Source organism: Cavia porcellus, unplaced genomic scaffold, assembly GCF_034190915.1.
Source record: "Cavia porcellus strain 051 isolate PalLab524CR breed Dunkin Hartley unplaced genomic scaffold, mCavPor4.1 scaffold_2, whole genome shotgun sequence".
Classification (NCBI taxonomy): Eukaryota; Metazoa; Chordata; class Mammalia; order Rodentia; family Caviidae; genus Cavia; species Cavia porcellus.
Window position 1 is genome coordinate 31992619 of NW_026947485.1, and position 21427 is coordinate 32014045.

The 21427-nt window shown below is 37.9% G+C and overlaps 1 protein-coding gene across 9 annotated transcripts in view; it reads left to right on the top strand.

The window, feature by feature from the left end:
• Positions 1-219: 219 nt before the first annotated feature.
• Positions 220-21427, top strand: part of Plekha8 (pleckstrin homology domain containing A8) — a 97328-nt gene continuing 76120 nt past the window's right edge. For 6 of the 9 annotated variants that reach the window (XM_063240063.1, XM_063240072.1, XM_023564273.2 and 3 more), the window contains exon 1: positions 220-616. In XM_063240063.1, coding sequence (XP_063096133.1) covers positions 577-616 — 40 coding nt within the window. In that variant the 5' untranslated portion in view covers positions 220-576. Of the gene's footprint in view, positions 617-678; positions 1123-21427 lie in introns of those variants that run through there. The other 3 variants (XM_013150480.3, XM_063240054.1, XM_063240059.1) reach the window with 3 other exon arrangements.

Consider the following 21427-nt stretch of genomic DNA (forward strand, 5'->3'; position numbering starts at 1 on the left):
ACCCTCAAACTTTGGGAGCCAGCAGCCTACCCCTAAACAGTACTATTTACAGTCAAACTGGGTGTCAGAGGCCACCCACTCCCCTCACTCAACGCCCACTCCCCAGCCAGCACCCCGAGACTCAATTTCCCGGCAGGCGTCTGGGCTACCTCAGTCCGGCCACCGTCGCAGTCGCTGCGAAACTCCGGAGTGGATTTCGGGAACTTGCGTGCGAGCGGCCAACTGAGCATGCGCGAGCGTGCTCCGGGCTGGGGGTCGGGAGCTGAGGTAAAGCTGGGGCGCAGCCGGCAGTTGTCCGGCTCGCTCTCCGCAGTCAGAGGGTCTCGCACCCCGGGATTCTCCCAGCACTTGGGCCTCCTCCTAGACGCCAGGTCCGGCCCCACCGCGCGGACCCTCGCCGGCCGCAGTGACCCCGCCCCCGGGCCGAGGATGTAAGCAGGGCCGGGCGTCTCGCGCCGGTCCCGGGCGCCGGCAGTGGGCGTCCGGGTCGCGCCGGCGATGGCCTCGCTGCTGGTGCTCCTCGCCTCCAGAGCCCAGGGCCAGTGAGGGGCCGGCGGGTTTGGACGGCGCGGCGCCATGGAGGGGGTGCTGTACAAGTGGACAAACTACCTGAGCGGTGAGCGCCGCGCCGGCCGGGCGGGGCCGCGCCTTTGTCTGCGGCCGGGGGCGGTGTCGCGCGCGCTGCCCGCGGGGCTCCGGCTGGTGGTCCAGCGCCCAGGCTTGCGCCGACCCGCAGTGGTTTCCAGGGCATTCTCTCTCAGGACGGAATCGTCTTGCTGCACAGACACGGTCCTCTGTTGGCGCTCGGTGCGAGCTTCAAGGAGAACCACAGAACACAGACTTGGGGTGACTGGAAAGGCGGGATGCTCTGAGATACCCCCTGGAGCGAGGGGCCCAGACCCTGCTTTGGGGTCTCCTGCCAGTCACTCGAATTCTCAGAGGAAGCTGGGCTTGTCTGGCGCGTATCCAGGTTGGAAGGTTTCAAATGAAAGCCACAATCACCTGGGATTCTAGAAGTCTTTTATCAAAGTTCTAGTGCAGACACATTGGCTTTGTTGCCTTACAGCCAGCTGCGCAGACCGAGATGTCAGAGTTCTAGCTCAACGGTTCCAAAATTGCGAAGTATGCTTAAGGTTTTTGATTTTTGTCGCTGAACGTTTCGGTGGTTTTACAGACTCGAAACTCCCCTAAAACGAATGCAAATATTCGCATCTGTTTTCTTTCTTTGCTGTACAGAGTGGCTTAAAAATACTTTCCTGTTTTCTGATTTCTGGAAGCACGTTCTTCCTATTTTGAGATTTTAACTATTCCTCAGCTGGGAGGATGATTTAGAAAGAGCAGGCAGAGGTTTGCTTTGTTTCATTTGTGCAACCAGCGTTTAATAAGAGCCTGTGATATGTTCGAAACTGTGCTGGACCCATCTTTGAAATTCAACTTTTGTTATGGAGTATGGGTTAAGAATTTAAAGTTTTAATGGCAGTGTACTTGAAACCAAAAGTGTGTCCCATATCTTTTAGGGTGGAGGAGAAAGATTTTCTCTCCCTTTCTTCCCTGGGACAGTTGTTGAAAGGTTCAACTGTAGTAACTCTCCGTGTTTCAAGGATGTGTATGACTGGGAAAATGAGTATAGTAACTTCGAGAAGTGCACAACACGACACCGAAGTGCACCTGTTGGGTGATCAGAATCTCTTGTGTGCATAGAGTAGCCAGCAATGCATTGTCTATTTTTCCTGTAATTATTGCTATACATGAGTGAGAAGAGGGGTTTTCTTTATAAGACCTACTCTCTGTTTTAAGGACCTTCAGTGCTGCCAACAATTAGATGACATTAGTTGTGGATAATCCAAAGCTGAGCTTCAGTTTAGTGAAGAGTAAAAGCTGTGAAGACCAGAAGCTAATTACCACTTAGTAGCACTCATTAGCACTGCTAATAATAAGGGGAGGAAGCTTCACTAGGCTATTTTCCTTTTGAAGTCTCCAGACTCTCAGATGTGTGCATCTTATGTCCTTGAATCAAATTTAGTTGCTTGTCTGCCACTCAAGCTTTTTCTTTTATCTTTTCTCTTTCATTCTCAAGTCTTCCTTTTTAATCTCATCTTTATTCTCATTTAAAAACCCTGTCCTTCCTTTTTTCCTCCTGTCTATATGAAGAGTTAGGTCTCAGTACAATACCTATTTCTTGGGGGTGATATGCCCCCTCATCCTTCTGTATGCCTCATTAAAGCAAAATTCTCTGAAAGGATGTTGTAGAAACTTCGTCATGTGATCCCCATACCATCTGTTAAGTTGAAAAAGAGGCTACTTTTTCTTTTTCAAGTTCATGTGGTGAATGGTGCCAGGGTAGCAGCCCTAACAAAAAGGGACATTAGAACCAATGTCATATCTTGCTGCTTGTTCCTTTGACCTACACATCCTGTACTTGGGGGCATGCTGTTTATGATCATCACATTAATGGCTGTTTTTTTGTATATACTTAGAATTAGGTTTTATACATTCCTTTCATTAGGAGATAAATTTACTTTGGAAAAGAATGGCAAAAGCTCCATCCTCCTTAGTGTTGGTCTCTCTAAAAAACATGTTTGAATGACAGTAAAACATTTTGATGACCACATCATTACTTTTTCTAAAGCTTATTTTTAAATGTAACTTTTTCTTGTGGTTTTGCTCATAGTAACTTTAAAATTCATATAATCTCAATTCAAGGTTTTGGTTTTTCTGAAATGTTTTTTAGAAGGAGTTGCTAACTTCTGCATTGTTTATGTATTTTTGTCATGTGGACAGCTTTACATAGGATACTTTGTGTCAGCTTTGAATGAGGAAGATAAGCTAGTTTAGCACTTGATCCTTTGAGTCCTTGGAGAATGTTAATTTCTTTACCTCTCTTTATTCATTTTTTTTGTTTTTGTTTTGACAGGGTCAAGCCCAGGGCCTTGTGTATTCTAGGCAAGCTCTACACTCCCACACTGGGATTATTAATTTCATTTTCTATGCATAATGTACAGGGTACTGTGGTAGGAATATGGGACGCATAGTTGAACAAGTCAGACACCTCCGGTCTGCCTTGAGCCTACTGTCTGGTGGATAAGTGATTCAAAGCACGTTTCAAAGGTGTGATGGGACAGGGGGAGCAAGGAGGTAATCTGGGGTGTTGAGGAAAACTCCTTTCAGTAAGCAGAACCTGAAAGACAAATTAAACTAGCTGGAAGTATGGGGAGGTGGGGTGGAGAGGAGCCTAAGACAGCAGTGCAATTGCAGGTTATAAGGAAGAACTTTTCAGATGTAGGAAATGCCAGTTATGAAGGCCCCAAAGCAAGACAGAGATACTCCTGAGTTGGAGGAAAGGAAAGAGACTCCATCTCACTGGAGACTGAGAAGAGTGAGAAGACAGCAAAGATGCAAGGATATGTGGGAGGCCTGATATTATTGAGTCTCATAGGCTGCTTTAAACATTGTGATGTGATTATGTATGTGTTGTGCATGCATGAAAAATGGTGAGATTTTAAAAAGCTTAAAGTGTAGAAAGTTTTCTGGTTGCATCCCCTGCTGTTTATTGTTTTTTGCAAAGTAGTGTAGTTAATTTTGTGAACTTCTTGAATTAAAGTATCAATTACAGAAAGTTAGAAACATCCGGCCCTAAGAATAGCATCTAAACTGCTTCAAGAATGTACCTCTACAGTGCGAAAGGAAGTCTCCTTTCACTCAGTTGCTAGGGATATTTGTACTCTGTATGCCTTCAATTAAAAAAATAGAAGAAGAAAAGCTTGTGAGCCATCTTGCTTTTGAAGGATAGAGCATTGTGCTCTCTTGAGATTTAGTGTTGAAATCACTTAGATGTTAAATTGAGGCTGAAAAAGGAATGAGTTAAACACTTTAAAATGCTTTTATTGTGTTATGAAGACAAGTGCCCACTGGAGGTACTGTTATGTTACTGTATCTTTCAAGACCTAAAATTCAATCAAGGAATTTTTTTAAAGTTTTTATCTGTTAATGCTTTAGAACACTGGTTGTATATTCAGACCAGCTCTGTCTTTGCCAACCTTAGTCACTACCATTCTGAATTTAATATCTTCCACCATAAAAATGGGATTTACCAGTTCATAAAAGTTGTAAAAAAACAAAACAAAACAACTTAGTAAGTAGCACTTACACTGTGCCACTATTCTAAACATTTTACATGGATTAAGGCATTTAATATTTGTAGCAATTTTGAGAAGCAGTTGCTTTTACTTTTCCCTTTTTTCAAATGATCTTGAGTCAAAAAGCAGTGGAATGAGCCCAAGATCACAGTTATAAATTTGCTCCAGAGGCAGTACTCCATTATGTCATACTTTTAAAGGTCCTTCCTACTTAAGCATTATATAATTCTAGCTGATTCATGATGTACTTATAGTTTAAATGTGTCGGATTCAGAATGAGACATCTGTTTGGAGGTAGAAGATAGGGAGGAGTTCAGAATGAAGAATGTGTCTGTGTTTTGCCATACTTTTTGTTTTGTTTTGCTTTTTGCCATGAAATCATTTTATAGTCTTAGGACCTTTTTTACTGCCTATTCAGCATATAGAAGGGTTAACGTGTGGGTTGTGGCTGGTTGCTGGCATCTTGGGGCTGTCCAGCAAGTTAGCAAGCATATTGCAGTACTGTCTTCCAAAAATAACAAAAGCTTTCACCGTGCTGGCCAACTGGTTGTCATTAGAGAATTTGCTATCTTGCAGGTGGAAGGTGACTCTTATCCCATATATTTGTACTGTGTGCCCAGTAGGCATCTGGAATATGAGTGCTGTACAAAAGAATTCATAGTTCCACAATCACTAGTCAGTGTTTCTTGCTGTTACCATTTTGACATCTTTCTTGAGATTATTTAGTACCTAAAAATCAACCATTTAAAATGTATGTCAGTAGTTTATTGTATGTATATTGCCACAGTCAATTTTAGATCATTTTCATTATTGTAAAAAGAAGCCCATTGGTAGTCACTCCCATACCTGTCCTTAATTTTGGCAACCACTAATCTGTCTTCATGGATTTGTTTATCCCAGACATTTTATATACATATGTATGAGTCATAAAACATGTGGTCTTTTGTCACTTGTTTCTTTTTTTTAGTACTTTTTTTTTTTTAATTCACTCATGTTGTAGCAGGCATCAGTACTTAATTCCTTATTCGTTGCCAGATGTTTTGATTATTTTTTTTCTCGTTGCTGGGGAAAAAATACCCAACACCCAAAATGAAGGAAGGAAAGGTTTATTTAGCTCACAGTTTGTGGAGGTTTCAGTCCATAATTAGTTGGCCCCAAGTAGGATGACATGGCTCCTGGGCAACCCTTGAAGGCATCAGCCAGCAAAAGCAGCCAGAGCAAAATGGGGGAGGGGAAAATAGCAAGCCTCTTTTTCTCTTTTATATTGTACACTAGCCACCCCTACTCCAGGGCCCACATAGCGCTCACAAAATCCTGCCATCCTCTTGCACAGGATATTTACAAAATAAAAACCCTGGCTCCCTGCTGAGTCTCTTTGTTAAACTTCTAAGCTGTTCAAGTTGACACAATGTATCAACAGTAACAATCTACTTTTTGTCAGTTTAGCAAGCAGACACTTTTCTTTTAGTAGGTATCCAGGTACAAAGGCATGCTTTTTTTTTTTTTTTAACCATTTCACAGTTTGAGCTTTATAACACAAGTTTAGCAATCCTTAAGAACCAACATTAAATCTATCAACATTATATTATATTAGAATCATATATTATATTAGAATCATAACATTTTACTCCTGATCCCCAGTGACTCATCCCTTTATGCAAAAGGCATTAATCCATCTGCAATAGTTGGCAAAGTTTTAACAGTTTCAACATTACTGAAAAGTTTAAGTCTCAAGTCTCCTCAGAGAGAAAAGTCAGATTCTTAGCTTAATACCTCTGTACAAAATGAAAACAAAGTTAAACACTTCCAACATGCAGTGGCACAAGATAAACTTTACCCTTTCAAAGGGTACAAATGGGAATACAAAGAACAGGACCAAAGCAAGTCCAAAATCCAGCAAGGCAAACATTAAGTCCTGTAGTTCTGTGTGCATCCTTTTCAGGCAATCTGGCAAATTGTGAGCTCCAAAGGACTTGGATGACTCCACCCCTATGGCACTTCTGGTGATTACAGATCCCATGACTTCTCTCTTAGGCTGGCCTTGCTCCCTCCTTGCAGTGTTCCTTAGATGATCTACATGCCTGGCTTTTCTAAACCTTTGGGGTCTCCACTGCCCCTTTGGCTTCACATGTACAGCTTTATGTACTGCCCTCAGAAGGGCACACTATCTGGTCTCCCAGTCCTTCTGAAATTATGGTGGAAGCCTTTTTAACCTCAGAACTCTTGCATTTTGTGTGCACCTAAAACACCACCACATGGATGATGCCAAGATCTCTACCAACTGGAGGGGTAGCCAGGCTTTCTTCTCTCTTCACTGTAGGGGTCGAGTGACTGGATTGCTAGGCACTGTGAGTCCAGTTCTGAGGAACAAATGTTTTATGCTGCCACCATTCTGGAGCATGGTGTGGCCGCCACCATCCTGGTGCTCTGTGGCTTTCACTTCAAAGCAGTCTTTCGCTTTTGCAGTTGTGAGGCTGAAATGGTTCTAGACTTGCTTTTTGTGATGCCTTCAGGCCATCTTTTCTATTGTGCTATTCCTTCTCAGCTATCAAAATTTGCTCAGCTTTATCTTTGCAGTCCACAGCTTTATTGGAGCTTCCTTTCTGGCAAAGCTCACAATGTTTGAAATCATCCTGCTGGGTTCTTTGCTCTTGATTTGCAACATAAATCTGGTTTTTAAAAAAAAACCAGCAATAGCCATGCTACAGCCTCAGCATTTGACTGCCTTGAAATTTCTTCTGCCAGATTAGTCTGCTGCCCTTAATCTTATTTTCAAGCAAAGTCTCTGAACACAAGCAAAATATACACAAACTTTTTGCCAAACCATAATGTACCTCATCTGGATTCCAACAACCAATGCAGTCCTTCCTAGCAGAAACCTCCTGAACCTGGTTTTTACCACCAGGATTTTTATCAGCCTCCTGGTCTTCTGAGCATTGACCAGAATCTCCCATACAGAACAGCCTAAGGCATTCCAGCTCTACTCTTAAGATGACATCTCCAAACTTTTCCAAACTCTTCCCATAAGCCATTCCCAAAGGCTCTTGAACTACATGGTCAAATATAGTCAGCAACGACCCCACTGTCGGAATTTGGTACCAAATTCTGTCTTGGTTACTTTTCTGTTGTTGCTGGAACAAAATACCCAACACCCAAAATGAAAGAAGGAAAGGTTTATTTAGTTCACGGTTTGTCAAGGTTTCAGTCCATAATTAGCTGGCTCCAAGTAGGATGACGTGGCTCCAGGGCAACACTTGAAGGCATCAGCCAGCAAAAGCAGCCAGAGCAAGATGGGAGAGGGGGAAAGAGCAGCCACTTTTTCTCCTTTATTTTGGCCACCACTACTCCAGAGCCCACACAGACGTCATAAAATCTTGCCATCCTCTTGCACAGAATGAGAATATTTACAAAGTAAAAACCCTAGCTTCCTGCTGAGTCTCAGTTAAACTTCTAAGCTGCTCAAGTTGGCACAGTGTATGAAACACCAAATAATATTGAATTGTATGGATACATCACATTTTGCCTGTCCATTCTTCAGTTGATAAGCTCAGTTGATGATTCCACATTTGGACTGTTTCATTTTGGGGAGCTATTATGAATAATGTTACAGTGAACTTTTGTGTATGAATTTTTGTATGGACATGTTTTCATTTCTTTTGGATATACTGTTTATCTAGGAATAGAATTGCCCGGTCATATAACTGACAATTTGAGGAATTGCCAAATTGTTTTACAAAGTGACCACACCACTTACAGTGTCAAGAGTAATCAAAGAAGATTCAGTTTTTTCATATTCTTGCCAATACTTATTACTGTGTTTGTAGTATAGCTTGTCTTAGTGGATATGTAATGGTATCGTGTGGTTTTGATTTATATTTCTTTAATTAATGATAATGACTATCTTTTCATTTGTTTATAAGCCATTTATTTATTTTCTTTCTTTTTTTTTAATCGATAAGGCAGGTTCTTATGCTGCTGAGCTAAATCTCCAGCCCCAAGCCATTTATTTTCTTTGGAGAAATATTTGTTTACATCTGCCCATTTGTAAATTGGGTTTTTTTAGTATAGAGTTACTTTTTATTTCTGCATACAAGTGCCTTATCCGATATGTGATTTGAAAGTATTTTCTTTCTTTCTATGAGCTTTTTAATTTTCTTAATGTTATCATCTGTTGCACAAAAGTTTAAAATTTTCATATAGTCCAGTTTATCACATTTTTTCTTTTATTGTACATGCTATTAATATCATATTTTAGGAAACTATTCCTCTACTCCAGATCATGAAGATTTAGTTCTATTTTTTTCTTTTGTTTGGTACCAGGGATCCAGTTCACAGCCTCATGCTTGCCAGGCAGGCTCTTATGCCACTAAGGTAAATCCCCAGCCCCTATTTTTTTCTTTTGTAAGTTTTTTTTTTTTTTTGGTCTTATCGGTACCGGGGATCGAACTCACGACTGCCTGCTTGCAAGGCAGGCGCTTATGCCGCTGAGCTAAATCTCCAGCCCCAAGTTTTCATTCTTAATTTATTCATTTAAATTAATTTTTATGTATGATATAAGTTAGAGTTACAACTTCATTCTTTCACATGTAGGTATAAGGTGCTTACTTTTGATGTATGAAATTCTTGGTTTCAGTGACTGTACGTCAGCTGATACTATGATGAAATTTCTGAGATAATTAAGTTATGAAGGGAAGAAGTTTATTTTAGTATTGTAAGTTCCAGCCCTTGATTTATTGGCTGTTATTGTGGGCCTGTGGCATGGAATCACCTTGTGGTGGGAATGCATGGAAGAACAAAATTGGTTACCTCATGGCCAGGAAGCAGAACAGAGCAAGGAGAAGGCTAGGATCTTACAGTTCTCTTTGTCAAAGGCATGCTCCCAGTGACCTAGAGGCCTCCTTACTTTTTAATGTTTCTGCAACTTCCCAGTAGCACTGCCATGGTACCAGCCCTTTCACACATGGGCCTTTGTGGGAGATTTGAGATCCAAATTATAGCACAGATGCTTATATGAAAAAAGTTGGAATCTGAAAGCCTTGAATTCAAACCTCTCCTCCTCTCCTTACTAATGCTGACACCTTGAGCAAGCATTTATCTCCTTGAGCCTCAGTTTTAAAATATCAATGACAAAACTATTATTATCCACAGCTAAATTTATTAAAAGATGAAATGGATAATACATACATGAACTTGCCTGACACATGGTCCACTTTCAGTATAAGCTAATTGGATAGGTAGGTATTTTGATTAACAATACCTGGAGAATTCAGTCTGTATTCAGCTTTTTATATGAAACTTGTGGTTCTTTATGACTACTGAGAATGTATGTGTCCTGAATTCCTTAAATTTTCCCTTTGGAAGTCAGGGGGATGTAAATTATAAAGTAAAAGATCCAAATTATAAAGTAAAAGATCCAAATAAACTATCAACATTTTGAAATTGAGTTTACAGTCCTGTAACAGACATATGGCCCCATTTGGATGAATGATGATTACAGATCATGTAATTACTGGCCTGTGCTTTTGTTTCCAGAAACATTTAATAATTCATTAAGGGACTTAAAGAGATATTATCACTGCCTAATTGGTAACCCTCTCAAAATGGCACCAGTCTTCCCACTGATCCTGATATGTGATGCATTTGGAGATATTAGAATGATATTTAAAGTGTTTTAAAGGATTGAATTAGTCTATGAATTGAAGAAGGATTGGAATCATGGTTCTAAAATGTACCATCAGTGTTTAACCCCTATTGCTTCCTATTACCATCACTTTGATTTTTTTTATATTGTCATTTTTAAAAAGTCATTTAAATTCCATTAGGAATAGAATTGAAACAGGTAGTAAAGCAAGCTGCGAAGCTATTTTTGTACAGTGAATGAAATGTAGATAGGGCGTGTCCAAAAAATAACATGATACTTGAACATTCTTCTCTCTGGATTCAGTTTCAGCTGGTTTGAATAATAAATGAGATCCCAGTTGTTGATTCTTTCAAGTGTTTCCTGGGAAAAAGGAACACTTCTCCACTGTTGGTGAGAGTGTAGACTGGTGCAACCACTATGGAAATCAATATGGAGATTCCTCAGAAGACTAGGACTGGAAGTTCCATTCAATCCAGCTATTCCCCTCATGGATATTTTCCCAGAAAAACTGAAGAGGTCATGTCACAGTGATATATGTGCACCCATGTTTATAGAAGCACAATTTGTAATAGCTAACTCTTGGAAACAACCAAAATACCCAACTGCAGAATGGATGAAAATATCAACTGCAGAATGGATGAAAAAGATGTGATATTTTTATACAGTGAGGCCTTTATAGGTAAATGAGACAACTAGAGACTATCCTCATAAGTGAAATAAGAAACATATTTGTAAATATCACATTGTCTCTATAGTGTAAAAAGTAATAAAAACTGTAGGAGTAATACAATTCAAAATGTGTAAAAACTGTTGTAAAAAAGAAAGGGAAAGAAAGTGCTCTGAAGGCTATAACTACTTGTATGTTTAAGTGTGTAAGATAGACAACGATATTACTAAGTTTCTGTTGGATCATTAAACAGAGCGATTTGCACACTCATTGATTGTCCACTTTTTATGCTTTAATTTTGTAACTTGAACAGCTATTTCTAAGATGACAATATGTAATTTATCAACTAGTGATTTCTTAACGTTAATTTTTTTGAAATTCTGAATTATTACTACCCTTTTTTCTGTTTTCCTTTTTTTCCCTTTAAATAAAAAAAAAAATTTTTTTTTTAAGAAAAGGGCCAAGAAGTTAAGAAAGAAAAAAGAATCACATATCTAACCAACTCTTGAGCCAGGTCTGCTTGACTTATCTTCTCCCTGGCTACACACTTTATGGCCCAGTAAAGGCACAATAGAATAGAGTGGAAATGAGGATGACTAGGAAGGACTCAGTGACTGACTTGGAAGGATGGACAGAAGTGACACTGGGGTTTGCATCTTGAATGATGATAGAATGCTGGATCTATTGAGAGAAAACAATCAGAAAGCAGATAATGTGTTAAGCTAGGAAGGAACTTAGGCATTCATTTTTGTCTATTTCTACTTATAAAGGAGAATAATGCCCAGAGGAGTTAAATGTTATACTCAAGTTAATGCATCCTGATGTGATGAGTATAAACTTGAACCAGTTTCCTGACTGTTCTCTCAAGAGGCTGGTGAGACATGTAATAAACACTATCCAGAACAAACAAATATTCTATTTGGTAATCCAAAACATATAAGAGAGTGATTTAAAACAGACTTTTAACAGACAGTTCTAAAGAGAGTTTTATATAATTATAATCTCCTTGTCTTTTGCAAGTTTGACTCCGTGCTTATTGCTTCTTAAGGGCTGGGTCTGATTTTCTCTAAATTGCCAGGTTTTGCAAATTATAACTGTTTAACACTCTATGGATTAATTAATGTAAATTAAGAAGCCTGTAATTGAGTTAATGCTTGGTGTTTATTTGTTTTTAAAATTTTAATTAGAACTTGTTTGCAGTACATGATTATATTCATTGTGGGGAATTGATACATGTGCATAAACCATCTCAATTCTTTTTCCCCTCTTTTCCTCTACTCCCCTTTTCAAAAAAACACTTTTTTTTGGGCCAGAATCCGATCCACCTATTTATGTCATTTTCAAGTTAATTGTTGTAAACGCAGATTAATGGCCAGACTAACAGGCCCAAAAACATGGCCTGAATGTACACAAAACGATTATACTAAATCAAGGTATGCTTTTAGATAAATTGGTCGTGCTGGAGTACAATAACTTTTTTTTTTCTCTTTTTCCCCTATAATGTCTTGAAGTATTTCAGTTTTCTCGATGCTATCATGAAAGGTATTGGTTCTTCAATTTCTCTCTCAAAAGTGAGTTTACTTTCGATCTATGGAAATACTATTGATTTTTTAAGTGTTGACTTTATATCTTACTATCATACTGTTATGGCTTATATCTAGGTGTCCCCCAAACCTCATGCAGTCATCAGTGGAACTTTGAGAGGTGACTGCATCATGGTGTGTGGTTCTATATCATGGGTGCATGATACTAGATTTGTTCACTATCCATCGGTTTATAGCTGGGTGTGGATTTATAACTGGGTGTGATGTTGGGAGATGAAGCCTGGTAGAAAGAGGTGAATCACTGTGCTTGTATTCTGGCATGATATATATCCCTTCTCTTATCTTGATCTTTGCCCTGCTCTTATTCTTACCCATGATACCATGAGCTCTTTTCTTCTGCCATGAACCTCTGCCATGCTGCCCTGCCTAACAATCAGCCAACTATGGACTGAAACCCTTAAAAATTATGAGTCAATGAAATCTTTCCTTCTTTAATTTGTAGGTGTTGAGTATTTGTCCCAATAACCAGTTACTAAAGACAGCTACTGAGTTTGATTATTAATTTTAGGAATCTTTTGGTGAAGTTTTTGGGGTCTTCTATATAGATGATCGTGTTTTCTGCAAATAGTGATAATCTAACTTTTTCCTTTCTTATCCATGTCCCTTTTTATTTCTTTATCCTGTCTATTACTTTGGCTGATGTTTTAAGACATGTATTAAACAAGAATGGGAACGGTGGGCCTCCTTGTCTTGTTCCTGATTTTAGAGATCAACTTCTTTCCATGTAGTATAATGTTGGCTGTTTTTTTGTCATAGATGGCTTCTATCAGATTGAGATGGAGACCTTCTATACCTGTTTACTTCGAGAATGGATGTTGGATTTTCTTCATCTTTTGTAATAATCATGTGATTTTTGCCTTGCTTCTGTTTATGTGGTATATTCAATTTATTGATTTTCAAATACTGAATCATCCCAGCCTCGGTGGAATGAATCCTGCTTGGTTATAATTTATGATTTTTTTGATGATTAGCTGCATTCTGTTTACCAGTATCTTACTGAAGATTTTTGCGTGTATATTTATATAGAGATTGGCCTACAGTTCTCTTTTTAAGTTGGGTATTTTTCTGGTTTTGGAATTAGTATAATGCTTGCTTCCAGGGATGACTTGGGACTACTACCTTTTTTTATTTCATTAAAGAGTTTGAATAGTAGTGACATTAGATCTTCTCTATAGAATTCTTGTAGAATTTGGCAGTGAATCCAAGGGGCTTTTCTTGGTGGTTTTCTTGGTGGCAGTGGCTGCTGCTTCTTTTTCTCCTTCTTCTCCTTCTTCTTCTTTTCCTCCTCCTCCTCCTCCTCCTCCTCCTCCTCCTCCTCCTTCTTCTTCTTCTTCTTCTTCTTCTTCTGCTTCTTCTTCTTCTTCTTCTTCTTCTTCTTCTTCTTCTTCTTCTTCTTCTTCTTCTTCTTTTTCAATTTCATTGACTAATGAGCTTTTCAGGACTTTTGTATATTTTTGGTTCTAGCGTTGGCAGTTCATATATATCTAGGAATTTGTTCTTTTCTTCTGAATTTTCCATTTTATTAGAGTACAACTGCTTCAGGTATTTACCAGTGATCTTCAGGATTGTAGCAGAATCCATTGTAATTTTATCTTTTTCATTTCAAATTACATGAATTTGGATTTTTTCTTTATATTTTGCTAAGGTTTGCTAAGAGTTTGTCTATTTTGTTTATTCAGAGAACCAACTCTTTGATTGAATCTTTGTATTTTTTTGTCTCAATTTCATTAATTTCTGCTGTCATCTTACAATTTCCTACCTTGTACTAACTTTGTATTTGTATTGTTTTTCTAGGTCTTAAAGGTACATCATTAGGTTATTTATTTGAGCTTGCTCTGTTTTTCCAATGTAGGAATTCGCTGCTATAAATTTTCTTCTCTGGACTGCTTTTCATGTGTCCAACAGATTTTGGTATGTGGTACTGGCATTTTCATTAGATTGTAGTGATTAATCTAATTTCTTCCTTAATTTTAACTGTAACCCATTGATTATTAAAGAGAGTATGTTTAAATTCCATGCACATGATTTCTGTGCTTTCTTGTGCCATTGATTTCTAGTTTCACTGTGCTATGATAATACACATTGGGATAATTTTGATTATTTTGCATGTATGTAAGAACGTGCTTTATGGGCTAGTATTTGATCTATTTTAAGGAACGTTCCATGTGCTGCTGACAAGAATATATGTTCTGTTGTTGGTTAGAACACTCTGTATATATATGTCTAGTAAGTCCATTTGTTTGAAGATTTGATTTAACTGATATTTCTTTGTTGATTTATTTGTTTATTTGTCTAGTTGATTTATCTGTGACTGGTGTATTGAGGTCCTCCATTGTAATTGTATTGGTACTTTCTGATTTTGCATGTCCATTAATGTTTATTTTATGAAGTTGGACATGCCAGTATTTGTTTCATACATACTTAGAATTGTTAATGTTTTCCCATTGAGTTTTTTCCTTAATCAATATAATTGATCTTCTTTGTATTTTCTGACCAGTTTTTGCTTGAAATCTACTTTGTCTGAAAATAGGATAGCTATTCCTGCTTTTCTCCAGGTTCGAATTGCATGGAATATTGTTTCTCATTCTTTGATTTTTCATTCTGTGTTTCTTTTTGAATTAAGTATGTTTCTTGTATACTTTGTATCATTGGGTTGTGTTTCATGATCCCCTTTGCCAATCTGTATCTTTTGATTGGTGAATTGAAGCCATTAATATTGGGAATTATACTGAGAGACATTGATTTATTCCTGTCATTGCATTATTTCTTCTGTTGATTTCCTTATTTTTGTTTTTCCTTTGGTTTAGCTCTTCATTCCTCCTGGTATATTCAATCCTTTTGACTTGTTGGCATTGTTGGCTTTGTTATCTCTTTCTAGGGTATTCTTCAGAATTTTTTGTAATCCTGATTTGGTCATCATGAATTTCTTGAGGTGCTCCCTAGCCTGGAAATATTTTGTTTCTCTGACCATTTTGAAGGAAAATTTGGCAGGATACATAAAGTGGGTTTGGAAGTTATCTTTTAGGGTTTGAAACACTTCATTCCTGAGTACCTCTTTGATCTGTTTTCTGACCTCCTCTGTTATCATTTTGAGTAATTTAGTGTGTGGTTTATGTTATTTTCTGGACTGGCTTTGGAAGAGTTGGGAGTTTGGGGAAGCATTTTGTTTTTTTGACTTCTCCAATTATGTATTTTTTGTTTCATTTTGTGCTGAGGTTTATGCACACAGACAGTATAAAGACTTACTGTTAGAGGGAGCTCTTCAGTGATTGTTTTAGTTACTTTTCTCATTGCTGAGACAAAATACCTGACACCCAAAGTTAAAAAGGGAAAGGTTTGTTTGTCTCACAGTTTGTAGAAATTTTAGTCCATAATCAGCTGGCTCCAAGGCAGAGTGGCACATGGCAGAAGGGCAAATGTTCGTAGTGATGGAAGACCGCAAAAGCAAGTAACAGACAGACAGACCTTTCTCTGTCCCTCTTATTGTATCCAGTCTACCAAGAGTAGGATGGTACTGATCCAATCAGTGAATTTAGACACAAACCATAACAGTGATGTACTTTAAGCATGGCTAACTATGGCCCATTGCCTCAGCTCCAAGATCTGACTACCTTGGTTAATTTGGGAGGGGAGAATGGTGTTCTCTATGTATGTATTTTAGCATTGTTCTCTGGAAATGTATTCTATTGTTGTTAAGGTCAGAAAAGTAATGTGAGTATTGGTTTATATGCAACCCTAGTAATATCAAGTGAATCAGCTACATGTCATTCAAGACAAATTGGATAGTAACATGCCATTAGAACCAATTGTGTACAATTGTGCTACATTCTGCATCATATGAATAATCTCAGACCTTGTCAAAATAATGTCCTGTGTCTTTAACAGAACTCAAGTTCAAAAGATGGCAAATTCCCAAATATAAGGAAATTAAACAGTGCACTTCAAATACCACTTATGTCAAAAAGACTGTCTTAAAGAAAACTGGGAAGGCTGGGGCATATAGCACAGCAGCACAGTACCTGCCTGGCAAGTGCAAGGTCGTGAGTTCAATCCTTGTTCAAAAAAAGACAAACAAACAAACAAAAAAAGGAAGTATTTGGAACTTATACTGAAAACAGTATAATTTGGTTACTTGGGGGTAAATGGTGAAGAGAGGACTAGACTAAAAAGGAGTAGCAAAGGTAATTTTGGGGAATGGATAATGAAATTTTTCTGTATCTTGATTATCATGGTTACTAAAGGATTATGTATTTATCAAAACTGAGAATGTTGCCAAAGATTTTATGTGAATTTACACTTAAGTATGTTTAATACAGTACAGTTTCTTTCCCTCTTACCCTGATGTGTTGGATGAGCTGTCTGTCACAAGGCTGCTACAAAAGAAAAGAAGCAAAGTTGCAGTATTTTTTAGTCATACTGGGTATAATTCACAAGGCACTCTTTTGGATCTTTACAGAAATAGGAGCATTTTTATTTATAAATTTTGACTTTTAAACAGTTATTATTGGGATATAAAAAGGGAAGAAATTTTAGTGTAAAATTAACACAAGTGTTACAAATTTAAATCCAAATATAAATGCATGTTTTGAAGAAAATTTTTCTCATTGAAAAAAAAACCATACTGTTCAAATTAGATGAACTGAAAACCTTTTGTTTAAAGCAAGTGAATTTTAGCCAAGTGTATGGTAGCATGTGCCTTAGTCCCAGCTGTTCAGTTATTCAGATGACTGAAGCAAAAGGACCACTTGAACCCAAGATTTTAAGACCGGCTAGAGAGCGTAGGGAGACTTTATCTGTTTTTTTTTTAAAGTGCATTTTGCAAATAGTTATTTGTTGATTATGTGTAGAAAAGCACTTACACTATGTGAGAAAAGCTGGCAACAATTTTGGAATAATGATCTTCATATCTTTTTATGTATTTTTACTTTCAAAATATATGAAATCAACTTTCATTAATTTTCTTCTAAGTAGTTTATTCTTTTAGTGTTGCTACTAGATTTATTTTCATAAAGTATTTTAGGTTGTTTGTTGTAACTGTACTGGAATGCAACTTACGTTTATATTTTATTCTAAAGATTTTGTTGTATAATTTATATGCGAATAGAACTAGATTTATATCTGCCTTTTTAGTCTGGATGCCTTTTCATTTTCTTGCCCTGGCTACCACCTCCAGTATACTGTAATGGCGTTTTTGTTTGTTGTTTTTGAGATGGAGTCTTGGTATATAATTCAGATTGGCATTAAACTCACTGTGTAGCCAGCCTGGGTTGGTCTCAAACTTGTGGCAATCATGTCACCTCATCCTCCTAATTGCTGGAAGTGCTGGAAGTACAGGCATTCACCAGCATACCTGGCTCCAGTGTAACGTTTAGAAGTGCTGACAGCAAACATTCTTGTCTTCTTGATCTTTGGAGAAAAGCATCCTGTCTTTTACCATTATATATGTTAGTTGTGGAGATTTTTTACATGCCTTAGTAAGACTGTGGTAGTTCCTTTCTGTTATTTGTTTTTATGATGACCAAGTGTTAGATTTTGTCAATTACTTTTTATGCGTTTAGAGATGATCACATGATAATTAAGAACTCTTGTTGGGGGGAAGAACAGTGCAGACAGGCTTGAATTAAATGGAGGGTTTATTAGTTCATTTAACTGAAAAGTCCGTTGAGTGTCTTATGTTCAGTTGTGACACATCCTGATTAAACAGTTCAAATCTTGTGGTCCAGATTTGACCTTTTCTTTCTTTGTCCTTCAAATTTTCCAGTTCCCTTTTCCATTTATGTGAAAATTATGTTTAAGTGTCATGTGATGGTGAAATGGCTCCTAGGACCTATTGCCAGGCATCTTTAAGACAAAAAAAGAAAGAAAGAAAAAGTTCTCCAGTTCTCTTTTTCCTAGTTCTAGCAAAATCCTTGAATTATCTCTGCTTGGGCCACTTGCCCATTTTGCAACTGTTTTTAAGGACAGGTTATATGCAGCTCCATGTGGGCCTGAATCACATGCCTGCTTGGAGCTGATTAGCCTATCCAGATTACGTGGATGAAGTGTGAGAAGGAGGTTTTCAGTAATGAAAATGTACAGGATGTTTGCTGAATTGCCAAAAGTAAATGTCAAATACATACTGAAATAATCCAAGACTATGAATTGCCATTTACACATATTTTCTTCTCTTTTTATGTGCCACTTCTAGAAGCAGTAACTGATACAAACTAAAAAAATTCTTTCTGCTCAATAAGTTTCTTGTCTAATTCTTCAAGCAGGGAGTTTGGCTAACACCACATTCCATTTCTTGGAAGTGATAGCAAAAAGAGAAGGTGAGGGTTGCACAGGAAGATTAATCTGTGGCACTGTAAGGAAGCAATGGCATTACAGACCCACAGTTTTCATCTGTCCTTTTGTTTCCTTGAGTATTCTCATCATTTCCAAGTAACTACGGATTCTTTTAAAAGAGGAAATAATGTCCTTTTTATCATCCATGCCTCTTTTCTCCTACTATACCCCATTTTCTCAGTACTGAAAATTACAGATCAGTGTGCCTCACTACTAACCTGAACTTTTCATCTACATTTTCATCTAATGAAAATGAAACTTCTGTGATCTCTTAATGTACCTTTTGCAACTTGAGAAAGTTTATGCTTAAAAGACTTTTCTTGGTCATTGTTTCTGTTGTTCCAAGTTATAGAATAAAATAATAAATACTAAACTTCTCGGTGTAATTAAAACTTCTCGGTAAATACAGAACCTGTTATAACTCATTTCAGAGGATTATTTTGGCTCATAGTTTCATGCGCAGCTGACTCCAAGGCAGAAACATCATGGTGAAGCGGCTTGGAAAAGGACAGGTGCTCATTCATGACAGCCAGAAGCAGAGAGCAGGGGAAGAACCAGAGAGGAAAGAGCCAGGGACCAAATACACTCTTTAAAGGCACCCCTCTATCCCGACTCCATGATTTACTTTCTCCTACTAGATCAGCCTTTGACTATCCCATTCAGCTCTGAACTCATCAGTCATTATTCCCAGACCTCACCTCTGAATACTGCCATGTTAAGGATTATGTCCTCCATACATGAGTAATTCATATTTAAACTATAACATTGTATTACAGAAAATAATGGTTATGTCTTACAATTGATGATATGATCATAAATATGTGTCACAGGATGCTGCTATAGTCTGGATGATGATGGAACCTTTAATAAAGGAGGCCTGGTAGGCTGAATTTAGGTCATTTGGGGAGGTGCCCATGCAGGAAATACCAGAATGCTGGTTTCTCCATGTTTCCTGCTTCCCAGCTACCATGAAGTGAACATGTTCCATCTCAAGTTCTGCAGTGTGATTTGCTGCCTCACGAAAGGTCCAAAGGCAGTGGGATCAAGTGACCTTGGACAGAAACCTCTGAAACAATAAGCTAAATTAAACCTTTTTGATTTATTTCAAGTATTGTACAGAAGTGGAAACCTGACAAATACAAGTACAAGCACCCAGACATTTGACCAAACATTATTCTGGATGAGATTAACATTTGAATCAGAAGACAGAGTAGATAGTTCTAATGTTCATGGGTCTTGTCCTTCAGTTGAGGACTAGAATCTAACAAGGCAAAGAACAAACTAGTTCCTCTTGCCCAGCTGCCTTGAACTGGGACATTGACCTTCACTGAAACTTGTAACGTATGCTTTTCTGGGTCTTTAGTTTGCTAATTGTAGATCTTGGGACTTAACCTACATAGAATCATCTGAAGTAGTTTTTTATAGTACATTTCTGTATGTGTGTATACATATATCCTGTTGATTCTCAGAAGAATGCTAATACAATTGGATCCTAAATTTGATCAACTGTAGTAATTGAGGATGCCTACACAAAGATAGGTTTGGGAGTGTTCATACCAGTAAGGGTAGGGAATAAGCTCTACCTCAAAAGATGTTACTATTCTAATACCAAGATAGCTGTTTCAGAGGGGCAGAGATCGGCATTTTGGTGCCAAAATGGAACAGTGTAGAAAGACATAACTTTCTTCCTAGCTCCACTATATGCAGCCTGTGTACCCTAGGATAGATTTCTTTGTCTGTAAAATGGATTGATCTGAGTAGGTGATTTCAATGACTTCTTCCATTTCCTATTCTAAAATATTGAATCTTTTGTTGCAGTAAGAGATGTTGGCCTGAGTACAAATAATCAGATTCGCAAGCAAAGGGCTTAAACCTAATCCGTAGTGTCTGATTCTAAGAGACTATGTTCGATAAAGAACATAGCCTGATGATCGATTGGGTTTCCCAGGTTGCAATATTTTGCTGCATAAAGGGTGGCCTTCTGTAGAATTTGAAACCAAGATCAGTAAACATTGCCTTCTGAAATAAAAATGTATACATTCATTTGAAGAGATCTGTCTGCTAAAAATTGACTTGGGTGGATGTAGAGATTATAACCATACATATCCTGACATTTTGCAAAGAATCTGAGTCCCTGGGAAAGAAGTATTCAATATAAAGTGTAACTGGAGAATCATAAATACATAGTTTGTGGAAAGATTTATCTTTGATGAGAGGATTGTATAGCAAGCAGGATGTTTCAGTTTAGGTATTATTGGAGAGTTGATACTGGGATGTTCTCAGTAATTTAGTTTTAAGGAAGTGAGAGACATTATACCTGGCAGTCCTAAGTAATCTGGTTTCTAGAAAAATAGACTCTGATAAAGTGATGGAAGCAACATATTGCCTTCCCGCCTAACTCCCTTGCTCAAATTTAGTGCTGACAGTTCGGCTTTCTAATTACAAGCATAGTTTCTCTAGCATAATCTTATTCCAGAGGTGCCCCGAGAAGTACAGTAATCTCCCCAGAGAACATAGTAAATTGATTCCATGTCGGTATCAATTAGATCGTGTGAAGCTTTCCTCAGCAGCCCATCAAATGAGTATACCAGCACAATCTGGGGCCCGCCTCCCCCAGTGTCTTTTTCTCTGGCTGCTTTAACGACAGCAGAATCTCATGAGAGAAATGAATCCCCAAATGACTATAGCACTTCAGAGAAAGGAAAAACAAACTGTGCCTGATGGAAGAAACTTGTTCAAAGATAGTCAGGGATGACATTTTATGAAAATCTAGCTTGAAATCCAGAAAATAAGGTTGATTTGACTGGAATATAGGTTATCATAGGAGACTGGATAAAATGTATGTCTACTGTATATGGTTTGTCTCCTGAACTCTCCAATATTGAATGAATGGAATTAAACTTTGAATGTTTTAAAATCACTCTTTTGATGAATCAATACTAAATAGTAAGTGAAACAAAGTTACCTTTTCCTAAAAGTCCTGTGACACTAGTTGTATAACTTTTGTTGAAAGGGCATTGTAATGTTTGTTGTCTATTTCTAAATTTCTGAG